The 13,561-nt window shown below is 44.0% G+C and overlaps 2 protein-coding genes across 4 annotated transcripts in view; one reads left to right on the plus strand and one right to left on the minus strand.

Annotated features, from left to right (window-relative positions):
* Positions 1 to 6,183, plus strand: hvcn1 (hydrogen voltage-gated channel 1). Of its 2 annotated transcripts, none has more exons than XM_081611657.1 (6): positions 1 to 141; positions 1,808 to 2,020; positions 3,776 to 3,880; positions 3,967 to 4,198; positions 4,297 to 4,409; positions 5,861 to 6,183. In XM_081611657.1, the coding sequence occupies exons 2-6, from the start codon at positions 1,847 to 1,849 to the stop codon at positions 5,915 to 5,917; spliced, it is 681 nt and encodes a 226-aa protein (XP_081467783.1). In that variant the 5' UTR covers positions 1 to 141; positions 1,808 to 1,846; the 3' UTR covers positions 5,918 to 6,183. The 2 variants fall into 2 exon arrangements, with proteins under 2 accessions (XP_081467783.1, XP_008417952.1); XM_008419730.2 differs by having other exon boundaries at positions 4 to 141; positions 1,805 to 2,020.
* tctn1 (tectonic family member 1) overlaps positions 6,184 to 13,561 on the minus strand; it is a 22,528-nt gene continuing 15,150 nt past the window's right edge. The window contains exons 10-14 of one of the 2 annotated variants that reach the window (XM_008419728.3): positions 8,004 to 8,092; positions 7,734 to 7,871; positions 7,494 to 7,647; positions 6,648 to 6,779; positions 6,184 to 6,416 (exon numbers count right to left, since the gene is read on the minus strand). In XM_008419728.3, coding sequence (XP_008417950.2) covers positions 6,270 to 6,416; positions 6,648 to 6,779; positions 7,494 to 7,647; positions 7,734 to 7,871; positions 8,004 to 8,092 — 660 coding nt within the window. In that variant the 3' untranslated portion in view covers positions 6,184 to 6,269. Of the gene's footprint in view, positions 6,417 to 6,647; positions 6,780 to 7,493; positions 7,872 to 8,003; positions 8,093 to 13,561 lie in introns of both variants that reach the window. The other variant, XR_014089279.1, reaches the window with a different exon arrangement.

Here is a 13,561-nt window from a genome sequence, read left to right on the forward strand (position 1 = left end):
CGAGCCGAGCCGCCGCTGGTCGCTGCTCCTGTCAGTAATGCTGGCTCTGCAGAATCAGAGCCACACGGTTGTTTTGATCACGAGTTGCAGCCTCCTGCCAGCAGCGGACAGCGGAACAACCGATTCCTGCAAAGACATCAGGTAAGAAGTCTTCCCATTTTTCCTCAGTGCTGCTATCAGATGTGGCCGCTTCTCTCTCCCTACATCGTGGGGGGGAAAATCCTCTCAAAGCCGATCCGTCTGCAGGTTTCCAGTACTTGGAGGAGTGCGGAGGAGAAACTGCGTTTTTTCTTTGCACATTTAAACCCGCTTTAGAAATAACTTTTATTTATGACAGAGTTTTAGATTCTTTTAACTGAAAAGTAAAACTACTTAGGAATTTTGGAATTTTGTGGGGGTTTTTCCAACAGCAGAGACATGTCTATGAACTGTAATGAAAGCTCTTCAGTGTACAGGTCATGTGGCTGCTGCCCAGGGCGCCAATAAAAAGCTTTGGGTTGGGGGCGGGGGAGACTGTGGTGAGAAGAGGGAAATGTAAACACCAGATATAAATAACATTCTGTATATGACTGTATATGACTTAGTTGTGGACTTTAATTAGTCTCGTGAATTAGTTTTCAGTTGCATATTTGTAAGTGCAGTTGATAGGGGTAGGGCACACTGGGCTTTGAATAGGCCCACCCCACTTCCTGCTGCTTTATGAGGGACTAAAGAATGTTCTGGCCTCATACTTGCTACACCTGAGAAAATGTTTGTCAGTGAATTCAGGCCCGAAAGAACAAAATAGCTTTAATAGGGAAATGGAAAGAGAGGCTGGCCCAAGGTCCTTCATGATCAATCATTCGATTAAAATCAATAATTTATTCATCACAAAGGGAAATTGCATGTTGTTCCAACTCATGTAATCAAAATACCTCCAAATGGTGAAGTTTATTCATCTCATGTTGCAATCTGCAGCAAGTTGTTGTGGACAGTAATGCTGTTTCTGGTTCTGCTCTGCGTTCATGAAGTGTCCTTTTCAAGTCTATTTGAGCTTTTGAGATGTGAACTAGATGCTAACAATTACAAAAGCGATACATTGTAAAAGTAAAAAAGTGAGAGCCAAACTCCTTCCAGGTGCAGAGCATCCAGAACCAGAGGGAACAGCAACGCTTCAACCAAAAAATATTCTGAAGGAAAGTCTCCTATAAGAACAAATCAGAGCTAATGTATCAGAGCTGCTCCAACTCGCTGCCATCATCAGTTTTCCAAAATACATTCTAGAACGTGTAGCACGCCAGTGGAAATGAAAACGCTGTTTTCTGCAGCTGTACAGGCTCCTTCTGTTTTCTTTCAACATCAGAGTGAAATAGTGAAGTTGATTCATCTTATGTTGCAATCTGAAGGAAAGGAGAACTGAACTCTGATTGTCTAATGCAGGGGTGTCCAAAGTCGGTCCTTGAGGGCCGGCATCCTGCGTGTTTTAGTTCTCTCCCTGGTTTAACACACCTGCATCAAGTGATGGCTCATTAGAGGCCTAAGGAGAACATTGACTTGCTGAGGAGGTTGTTACTACCACCAGGAAGAGAACTAAAACATGTAGGATGCCGGCTCTCGAGGACCGACTTTGGACACCCCTGGTCTAATGTGTTCTGGTCCTTTTCATAAGGTGAAAAGGACCAGAACACCAGTTTTAAACTCTTTTGCTTTTAGCCTACAGAGAAACTCTCTGTAAGCTGCACATTTCAATATCATCTGAAGAGTGTCTGAAATATTAAAATGAAAATGATTCATTAGAATTTCTTTCTTTTTTTGTCCCCCACAGCAGAGCTGAGGTGGGCCGTCATCTTGTGTGTGGCCCGCTGCCATGTCTCGGTACCTGAGGCATTTCACGGCCGTGGGCGATGTACAGCCGGGTCAGTGGGTGGAAGAGGAGCTGCATGTAGACAGCGAGGAGTTGAGCCCAGCAACCGGCCAGTACCCAGCAGGACTCAACTTCAGGGCTTCACTGAAGAGGCTCTACACCTCAGATCGTTTCCAGGTAGACCCCACCTGCTGCACAACACTTCTAACACACACTTAGTTTACATACTTTAGAGCAACATTAGTTTTCCTTTCCTCTTTTTTCTTTCCTTTGGTTTGTTATTTTGTTTTTCCTTTTAACTCATGTGAAGCACTTCAAATTGCCTTGTTGCTGAAAATGTGCTATATAAATAATATTACCTTACCTCTACAAGAATTTGCATTTTGCACTATTGGATCTTAAGAAGGTTCTAAGTAGAGCTTCACAATGTTAAAGGAAAAAATAAGTGCAAGAGACAAGAACTTTTGAGCGGGGAATTAATTGAAAACTGCATTTACACTCAAACATGATTTTTTCAGCTGATCAAAAGTTTAAGACCATAGACTTTAAAAGCCAAAAGCTGTGCAAAAATCTGGATTCCATGTCATTTTCTGTCAAGTCTTTACACTGTCAAGACCTCCTGATGGCAAAAGCAAAAAAGCTCACTGACTTTGAACGTGGTAGGATTGTTGAGCTGCATAAGCAACGTGCCATCGCTGCTGAGGTTGGACGCAGTAAGACAGTCATTTTGCATCTTTTAAATGATCCTGAGGGTTATGGAACAAAAACATCAAGTGGTAGACCCAAAGAAATTTCACCAGCTCTGAGCCGCAGGATCCGATTGGCTGTCCGTCAAGACACGGGACGATCCTCTACCCAAATTAAGGCCATTATTGGTGCTGACTGCAGCCCAATAACCATCAGACGGCATCTGTGAGAGAAGGGCTTCAGAAACAAAAAACGTCTTCAAAGGCCACGTCTTCTTCAACACCACAAAATTGCCTGTTTGGACTTTGCAAGGGTGCACCAAACATGGGACATTGAAAGGTGAAAGAAAGTTGTCTTCTCTGATGAGAAAAAATGTAACCTTGATGGTCCTGATTCCTTCCAATATTACTGGCATGACAAAGAGATCCCACCCGAGATGTTTTCTACACGGCACAGTGGTGGGGGCGCCATCATGATTTGGGGTGCATTTTCCTTCAATGGAACAATGGAGCTTCAGGTTGTGCAGGGGCGTCAAACAGCAGCTGGCTATGTGGAGATGTTGCATCGGGCATCCCTCATGACTGAGGGCCCTCGTCTGTGTAGTAATGATTGGGTTTTTCAACAGGACAATGCTGCAGTTCACAATGCCCGCCTGATAAAGGAGTTCTTCCAAGAGAATAACATCACTCTTTTGGACCATCCTGCATGTTCCCTGGATCTAAACCCAATTGAGAACATTTGGGGATGGATGGCAAGCGAAGTTTACAAAAATGGACATCAGTTCCAGACAGTGGATGCCCTTCGTGAAGCCATCTTCAACACTTGGAGCAACGTTCCCACTAGCCTCCTGGAAACACTGGCATCAAGCCTAGACAATTGTTTGAAGCCATCAACAAGAATGGTGGAGCTACTCATTACTGAGTCCTTTTTTTTTGAAACTTTGATTTCTGTTTTGGGTTTTTTTTAGCTATGGTCTTAAACTTTTGATCAGCTGAAAAAAATCCTGTTTGAGTGTAAATGCAGTTTTCAATTAATTCCCAGCTCAAAGGTTTTTGTCTCTTACGCTGATTTCTTCTTTCAACATTGTGAAGCTCTACTTAGAACCTTCTTAAGATCCAATAGTGCAAAATGCAAATTCTTGCAGTTTTTTAACTGGTCTTAAGATTTTGATCAGGAGTGTGTATATATATATATATATAACATATTTGATGCAAGAACATTTCTCTCTGCTGTCTTTGCTTGTAGATCGCTGTGGTGTGTTTGGTTATCCTGGACGCCTTCTTCGTCATGGCGGAGCTGCTAATAGACCTGTCTGTCATTAAGCTAGAACATGGTCATCTTGCTCCTCAGGTGACACACAGTTTCACATCCAGACATTTCCCCAGGCTTCTTTTTGGAAACTGTATATCCCCGTGACTGCTGTGTTTCTCTGGCAGGTGTTCCACTACCTCAGCCTGGCCCTTCTTACCTTCTTCATGGTGGAGCTAGCTGGAAAGCTGTTTGTGTTTCGTCTTGAGTTCTTCTATCACAAGTTTGAGGTGTTTGATGCTTTGGTGGTGGTTGTATCATTTGTGCTGGACATCGTTGTCATCTTCCATGAGGATGCCTTTGCTGGAGTGGGTCTCCTCATCCTGCTGCGACTTTGGAGGGTAGCCAGAATTGTCAACGGTCAGTGACACTCCAATATCTATTTACTTGATACACAGTATATAGATGGACAGTGAGTGTTCTAAGAATAGAGCTTACCATGTTTGAATGGGCTGCAGGGATCTTGGTGTCGGTGAAAACTCGCGCAGACCAGAAGATCCACAAGCTGAAGGAGAGCTACGATCATCTTGTTGAAAGAGCAACAGAGCTACAGAAGCGCAATGATGAGCTGGTGAGCTTCTGAACCTTAATCTGATCAGTGTGGAGATCTTAAATGCCTATTCTCCATGGACGTGTCTTTAACTGCTTCTTCAACCAGTCAGCCGCTGCCAGATTTGTGTCCACTTTCAGAGATTAAGCGGCTCCAATCTGTTTTTTGTAACCATCTCAAGCCGGACTTAGCCAATTTGATTGGCAGTAGACTGCATTTGTTGTATTCCATGGATGAAACCATTGTAGTTGGAGAGATGTTGAGCTGTAAATTGATCATTTCATTGTGAAACGTTGAAGTCCAGACTTTTTAATTAATTGTGGTGGAAGAGTGCTTACAATTGGACTGGGCAACCCACGACAACCAAAAAATAAAGAGGCGCTTTGTAAAAACTGGCAGCACAAGGGTACACACGCAAAATAACATCATTGTGCAGCCTGCCTGCGTTCCTGTCCATGTTCACACCTATATAGTGAAGAACACACTGACAATGGAGACACACACAATCTGGGTGGAACCAAAACATTCATAGTGTTAATTGTTCAGCTCCTTTATCTCATGATGTATGGTTTAGGAAGCAAAACTGGGTAAGTGAATACCCACTTAAGCATAAGTCAAGCGGCATTTAGATAATCAGTTAGTGGTGATCCTGTATTGTAACAAATGATGACAGAAAGTCATGTTAGTTCATTCTATTAAGATGTATGAAGCCAGGCTTTCTAAACTCATTTGATCTGTTCAAGTCAGCTTTTTTACACGGTGCTAATTACAACAAATATCTTAAAACACGTAAAACAGATCAAATTTACCTCCGGAAACATACAAGCTAATCCAATTACTCTATATGGACAGATCCAAAGACTGTTAAATACATTCAAATATGATCCTAGTTGGCTAGATGGTGCAATCACATTCAGTTTACAGTGGGGGAAACACTTCCGCTAATCTGCTAATAGTGGAGGTAATTTTTCATTTAACACTTTTGCTAACTTTAAAGATGTTCTTTCTTATATTGACATAGGTACTTTATTGTCATTCAACAATAAAGTGAATGACACTGAAACTGTACATTTTATTCTGAAGTGGATGAAGACTGTCTACACAGCAGTTCTGTAACCCACAGCAGAGGAAATAAAAGCTTTTTCTGTGGCTTCTTTGAACTTCCTATTGCAAAGAAGAAACTTAGGAACAAAATAACATTGACTGTAGAGAAAAATATATAAGCTCAAAGTCAGTCTTTAAGAGTATTATAGAACATGTAATTTTTAATGTCAAGATTAAATCGGTGCTAAAGGGTTGCAGGTTTTCTGGGGCAGATATAATTAGAATTGAAGTTGGCAACTAACTAACCCAGTTAGTTAAAAAGTGCAAGTTTGTCTAGGAGAGAGGCCGGGTTGAACATAGAGAGATGGCAGTAGCTTCCTCAGGAAGTGAGGAAGCTCTAACAAAATACCATTTGTTTTCTGCGACAGGTACAAGATAACCAAAAGCTGCAGGCTCTGCTGAAGAAACATGGCATCGGATTCTAACACTATGAAGTCCGTGGTAACATTCTTCACAGACCTGATCGTTTACCAGTCTCATTTAATAGTATGCCTACTACAGGACATTTCTGTCTATCAATTAAAAGTCAAAGATGTTCAGTTTCATAGGCTTGTAAATATGTTCAGACTACTTCCGCCTGATAACTTGTACAGAAATCTATATTCCATCAAGTATTATGTTTTGTGAAAAGCAGCTTTAAATAAGTTGATTTTTGTATTTGATTGTAAAAATAAAATACTTTATTTCAAAATTGTCACACAGAAATCTTTATATACAGTATTTACACAATGACTGCCAGTTTTTGTAGAGAGAAGTGTCACATTCATACTGGATGGTTCAGACAAAAGGAAAGAAAAAGTCAAAGGGTAGTTTGGCATTAATGCTGGGTGCGGCTCGGTAACCAGGAACAGCTGCTGCAGATACAGGGATGAAGGCCACTGAGCTTCTGACTGGTACGATGCTGCTGCCACCAGACAGTCGAGCCTGTGGGAGAGGACAAACACACACTCAGGACAAATGACTTCCTCCTGGTCCCTTTGGGTCTAATTCCCCTATAGACAAAGTGGAAGCACCCACTTAGTATCATTCAGTCTCTATGAATGCTGACTTTCCTTTTTGGCTATTTGTAATATGTTACGGTGAAGCTCTTCAGCGGTCTTCAGACCTGTGCCTCACTGCATTATGGCATCCTTTGGAAGTATTGGTGAGTCTTACCAAACTGCTCTGGTTGGTTTCAATCATTTCTCTTATGGTCACAATCTGAGCCTGGGGGTTCACCAGGGATCCGTACTTGGTCCATTCTATTTCTAAATGAAGTGACAGTGGGATTTTGCAACTTTGCGCTTCCTGCAAATAATAGAAACAAAATGTGTCACCATCAAGCATCAAACAGCTTTATGGCTCAAAATAAAATACAAAAATCAGTCAGTCAGACACTTTCTCTTTCTAAAGTCCGAGGAGCAGCAAAGGAGGCCATCTGGCTCACCTGCTGAGATGTGGGAGCGCGTTCCACCGAGCCTGTGAAAGGCTTCCTGAACATACACTTAGTGCTCCTTTAATGGACCCCAACAGATGGACAACGCATAAAGTATGTGATGTTTCACATACTTTACTGTTCACATGTGATAACTTCACAGTGTCATGCATAATTAGCAATGCAGAAAATACACCTTTTGTTAAGGCACACAAAGGAAAAGGCAGACATTTTTTTTTATTTTACGTGTTGTGGACATGCTGTTTACACATAGTTGATTACACGTTAATTATGTGTTACATTTTGCAGTGTGAATATCACATTCTTTTATGCATTTCTTGCTCGTATACATGTAACATTATTGTGAATAATGTATGGAATTGCACGTAGTCAAATTTCCTGTCAACTTTGAACATATTTTAAAATAAAAGCACGGTGGGCCGCTGGTGCTCAGCTCCTCTACCACTGAGCTGAGCTAGATTAGCTAACCCTGGAAAAGACTTCTAAGTTTGTGTTGCACCTTGTGATCTTTACACAGGTTATTGGAACATCTGTACTATAATATGCACGTTTCAAACTGTTCTCACCGTGGGATTGATGTTGCTCTTGACTGGTACCCAGTCCAGGATATTTTCTAACGGGGTGTTTCCAAAGGAAGCCACATATTGTGGGGGACTTGGTCCTCTCAGAACATTCAAGAGCGACTGGGAGACAAGGGAGCAGTTGGTTATATCCTCCAGGCTGGAGTAACAAGAGGACAGAAGGTTAAAACATGGCAAGAGAACACCTTGGTGGGAATAGATGTGTTTGCTAGCAGGGTGCTTTGCCTTAGTGTGCAGCCTGACATGTAGTCCTGACCAAACAGGACAGGAGACCGCTGGTGAGGACCCTGCAAACAGTCCTGGTCTTCGGTACTCTGCAGCAGAGACAGAGTATCTCTGAGGTTGATACTTCTACTGATGCCAGTGGAGGGGATAGATAAGGATACATCCTGGATCAAATCGAGTCAGCAAGTTCATCCCTAAAAAAAACTTTAGATTTAAATTTCCAGAGATTTTCACTGTCATACGTGGCTTAGAAACCCAAAAGAAGGATATTCTGTTGCTCTGTCTCCTGACATGAGAGGCATTCCAACCACATAACCCGGGTTTCCACTGTAATGGACTGCAGGCTCCCCGCCATCTGCCTTTATACAAAGCACAGGAAAAAAACAAAAGCACTTTGATTTAGTGTCAGGAAAACATGTGCAGTTCATTTTCAATTTACAGAGAATTGAGTACAATTGTCACCAATTGTTTTCATTAGTCAACTCAACACCCACTTGGTAGGTTTTACACAAGCAGCAAAAACATAGAGTTTCATGATAGAATAAAAATAACTAACGAGTGACAAACCAATAAAATCTGCCCGGATTTCCTTCACTTTGGGAGATCTGCAATCAGCCGACAAGTGCAACTGATCTTATCTCCCTCTGCAAAGGTCTGAAATTCAACTACTGTCTCCATTTGCTCTGCTGTGAGAGAGGACTGACTGACAGACCTGCCCACCAGGACGTCTGCACATGTGCGGCTAACAACAGCCACCGCAGTAACTGTGGTTTTACCTTTTTGATGTTCTACTAATGTCAAAAAAACACTATTTTGAAATTGTGGTGTTTCAATATAAAATACAATTCAATTCCCACAAGAAATCCCATATGAATACTTTTGTTCATGCATTATGTCATTAAAACTGATGGCAGTGATGGATGTAAACAGTTACATGAGATGTTTTAATATTTCAGCCATGAGACTAGTGCTCATCCTCAGTCATCAGAGAAAATGTTAGCATCTTATTGAGGCGTTGCAACAACAAGCCCCTCATTATTGTAGCCGGTAGTTTTACAGAAGAGCTTTGGATTGAATAGTTTGGAAGGACAAACTCAACTTTTGATGAACTGTGAGAGCTCTGGTGGAGGCAGCTGCACCTTGTCCATCACTCAAAAAAATGAACTTAGGGGGTTATTACATATTACATACACACAAGAATATCATGTACTTTTAACACAATATTTTCATGTTTCAAACAAAAACATGATAAAATCATGTTGGATAAACAAGAAATTCAACAACTTAACTTTTCTGAAATTTAATCATGCTGAGAAAACATGATTCATTTTAGTCAGACTGATCTTGTGCTGAAGACGACTAGCGAGATCACGGAAGATCACACGAGACCACGCGAGATAATTGTTTCGCGTGCCGGGAAAACTCCAGCGGCAGTTATGAGAAGACAACATTTCCATTTATCTCGGATGATCTCGTGTGACTTCCCATGATCTCGCGTTTTTTTTATATATATATATATATATATATATATATATATATATATATATATATATATATATATATATATATATATATATATATATATATATATATATATATAATATATATATATATATATATATATATATATATATATATATATATATATATATATAGCTGACTGTATAGCTCAATAGGTAAGTCACCAGTCTTCCACCCGGGAGACCCGGGTTCGAGGCCAGGCTGGGGCTGGGGCAAAAAGTTACAACGGTGACATTGAGCTGTCAGTGTGGGTCCTTAGGCAAGACCCTTGGAGCTATATAGCCTACCTCATACCATGAGAGACACAAATAAGCATGACATGCCGGCTCAGACGTCGCCCGGTCAAACAAGGTCTGCGTCAGGTGCTGGGGAACCAGAGCACCCTGATGAAAAGTGGGCTACTGGAACAAGACGGAAATGGGCGAGAGATGAAAACATGGATCTGTTGGAATGCTACTACTCAAGTAATCCTAGTCAGAGGGGCTACATGCAAAGACTGTGGGAGGAATGGTTAGCTCGACATCCCCAGTCAACACTAACTGCCAAACAACTAGTAGCTCAGTGTTCCAACATCCGCAAACGGCAACTGCTGTCACAACTGGAGATTGACGAGGTACGGCACAAGTGCTACGGGAAGGAGCCAGGATGCCAGGTCAGAAGGGAGTCAACTACAACTCCCCGCCCAGAGACTGGGTATGTAGCCCCAGTAATGAACGAACCATCTGAGCTGAACGAGGCAGCAACTGACCTGAGAGAGAGAATCATGGCCCGAATGAACACCAGACGACCCCGACGCCAATTACAACGGCTGAGTGAAGTACCATCAGAAAGTCTCATTGAAGATGTGAATGCAGCATTGAGAACGATCCCTACCAACACCATAACAGAAACCAATGAGCTGATATACAACTCAGCATCAGTGATCCTTGAGATGCTTGGTTATAAGAGCAACCATGAGACCCAATACCCACCATGGAAAAGACGGTTAGAGGCTAAGATCAAGATAACAAGGAGGGAAGTGAGTCAACTGTCAGAGCTCCAAAGGGGTGCAATGAAAAGATCAGTACCCAAGAAGTACAGCCAGATGCCCATACCTGAAGCACTCGAAACTGCCAAACAAAGGCTCCAAGCCTTGGCCAGCCGCCTAAAGAGATACACGAGAGAGAATGAAGCCAGGAGGATTAACCGGCTCTTCGCCACCCAACCAGCTAAAGTGTACTCTCAATGGCAGGGTAATAACAACAGAGCAGACCCACCCAGGCTGGAGACTGAACAATACTGGAAAGGCATATGGGAAAGGGAGGCGTCCCACAACAGCAATGCACAGTGGCTAACCTCTCTACGAGAGGACCACAGCAACCTCCCTGAACAAGCCCCGGTAACCATCACTGTGGCAGATGTCCAAGACAGAGTCTCGGGTATGAAAAACTGGACAGCACCAGGACCTGACATGATCCATGCCTACTGGCTTAAGAAACTCACTGCCCTCCATGAGCGACTGGCAGCTCAACTGAACCAGCTGCTACAAAATGGGACTCACCCTGAATGGTTAACTGAAGGGCGCACAATCCTGATACAGAAGGAACCCTCGAAGGGTTCAGTCCCATCCAACTATCGGCCAATAACCTGTCTCTCTACAACATGGAAGCTCATGTCAGGCATCATAGCGGCTAAGATAAGCGGGCACATGGATACATACATGAGCAAGGCACAGAAGGGCATAGGCATAAATAGCAGAGGAGCCAAACACCAACTCCTTGTAGACCACACAGTTGCCCGAGACTGCAAAACCCGACACACCAACCTGTGTACCGCTTGGATTGATTACAAGAAAGCCTATGACTCAATGCCACACACTTGGATCATTGAATGCTTAGAGATGTACAACATCAATAGGACTCTAAGAGCCTTCATTGCAAACTCGATGGGGCTGTGGAAAACCACCCTTGAAGCCAACAGCAAACCACTTGCACAAGTGTCCATCAAATGCGGCACATACCAAGGAGATGCTCTGTCCCCACTGCTGTTCTGCATAGGCCTGAACCCTCTCAGCCAAATCATCAACAAGACTGGCTACGGATACCGACTCAAGAATGGGGCTACGATCAGTCACCTCCTCTACATGGATGACATCAAGCTGTACGCCAAGAGCGAGCGAGACATCGACTCACTGATCCACACCACCAGGATCTACAGCACTGACATTGGGATGTCATTCGGACTAGAGAAGTGTGGTCGGATGGTTACAAAGAGAGGGAAGGTCGCCCACACAGAAGGGGTCTCACTCCCAGAAGGAACAATAGCAGACATAGAGCACAGCTACAAGTACCTGGGAATACCACAAGCAAATGGCAACCTCGATGAGGTCACAAGGAAAGGAGCCACAGCCAAATACCTCCAACGAATAAGGCAAGTCCTGAGAAGCCAGCTCAATGGCAAGAACAAGATCCGTGCAATAAACAGCTATGCCTTACCAGTAATCAGATACCCTGCCGGAATAATTAGCTGGCCAATAGAAGAGATGAAGGCCACGGATGTTAAGACTAGGAAGCTACTAACCATGCATGGAGGGTTCCACCCCAAATCCAGCACCCTGAGACTGTACACGAGCCGTAAGGAAGGAGGCAGAGGACTAGTGAGTGTGAGAGCCACTGTCCAGGATGAAACATCCAAGATCCATAAATACATCAAGGACAAAGCCTCAACGGACGATGTGCTCAGCGAATGTCTCAGGCAATGGGGAACAGAGGATGAGGTGCTGGAAGTACCATCATGGGAGGACAAGCCCCTACATGGGATGTACCACCGACAAATAACTGAAGTGGCTGATGTCAGGAAAACCTACCAATGGCTGGAGAAAGCTGGACTCAAGGACAGCACAGAGGCTCTCATCCTGGCCGCCCAGGAACAGGCCCTAAACACCAGAGCAATAGAGGCTCAGATCTACCACACCAGACAAGACCCAAGGTGTAGGTTGTGCAAGGAGGCCCCTGAGACAGTCCAGCACATAATAGCAGGGTGCAAGATGCTGGCAGGGAAAGCGTACATGGAACGACATAACCAAGTGGCGGGCATAGTGTACAGGAACATCTGTGCAGAATATGGACTGGAAGCCCCAAGATCAAAGTGGGGAACACCCCCAAAAGTGGTGGAGAATGACCGAGCTAAGATCCTGTGGGACTTCCAGATCCAGACAGACAAGATGGTAATGGCGAACCAACCGGACATTGTGGTGGTGGATAAAGAACAGAGGAAAGCCGTTGTGGTGGATGTAGCAATACCAAGTGATTACAACATCAGGAAAAAGGAGCATGAGAAATTGGAGAAATACCAGGGCCTCAGGGAGGAACTGGAAAAGACCTGGAAGGTGAAGACCACAGTGGTGCCTGTAGTCATCGGGGCCCTCGGGCAGTCACCCCCAAACTGGAGCAGTGGCTCAAACAGATCCCAGGAACAACATCAGACATCTCAGTCCAGAAATGTGCAGTTCTAGGCACAGCCAAGATACTGCGCAGAACCCTCAAGCTCCAGGCCTCTGGTAGAGGACCCGAGCTCAGAGGATGAAACAGACCACCCGCGGAGGGTGAGAAGGGAATTTTTTTTTTTTTTTTATATATATATATATATATGTCAACTTTGTACCACCGACAAATAACTGAAGTGGCTGATGTCAGGAAAACCTACCAATGGCTGGAGAAAGCTGGACTCAAGGACAGCACAGAGGCACTATCCTGGCTGCCCAGGAACAGCTCAATAGGTAAGTCACCAGTCTTCCACCCGGGAGACCCGGGTTCGAGGCCAGGCTGGGGGCTGGGGCAAAAAGTTACAACGGTGACATTGAGCTGTCAGTGTGGGTCCTTAGGCAAGACCCTTGGAGCTATATAGCCTACCTCATACCATGAGAGACACAAATAAGCATGACATGCCGGCTCAGACGTCGCCCGGCCAAACAAGGTCTGCGTCAGGTGCTGGGGCACCCTGATGCACCCTGATGAAAAGTGGGCTACTGGAACAAGACGGAAATGGGCGAGAGGTGAAAACATGGATCTGTTGGAATGCTACTACTCAAGTAATCCTAGTCAGAGGGGCTACATGCAAAGCACTAACTGCCAAACAACTAGTAGCTCAGTGTTCCGAGGTACGGAGGTACGACACAAGCGCTACGGGAAGGAAGGGAGGTGCCAGGTCAGAAGGGAGTCAACTACAACTCCCCGCCCAGAGACTGGGTATGTAGCCCCAGTAATGAACGAACCATCTGAGCTGAACGAGGCAGCAACTGACCTGAGAGAGAGAATCATGGCCCGAAT

The sequence above is a fragment of the Poecilia reticulata genome, chromosome 10, assembly GCF_904066995.2.
Source record: "Poecilia reticulata chromosome 10, P_reticulata-male-v2, whole genome shotgun sequence".
Lineage (NCBI taxonomy): Eukaryota > Metazoa > Chordata > Actinopteri > Cyprinodontiformes > Poeciliidae > Poecilia > Poecilia reticulata.

What these genes read in the sequence shown, in the direction of transcription:
- hvcn1 (XM_081611657.1), top strand. Translation starts at nt 1,847, where the DNA reads ATGTCTCGGTACCTGAGGCATTTCACGGCCGTGGGCGATGTACAGCCG. An exon ending in ATGGTCATCTTGCTCCTCAG is followed by an intron (nt 3,881 to 3,966) that starts GTGACACACAGT and finishes TTTCTCTGGCAG; the next exon opens with GTGTTCCACTACCTCAGCCT. An exon ending in GGTAGCCAGAATTGTCAACG is followed by an intron (nt 4,199 to 4,296) that starts GTCAGTGACACT and finishes AATGGGCTGCAG; the next exon opens with GGATCTTGGTGTCGGTGAAA.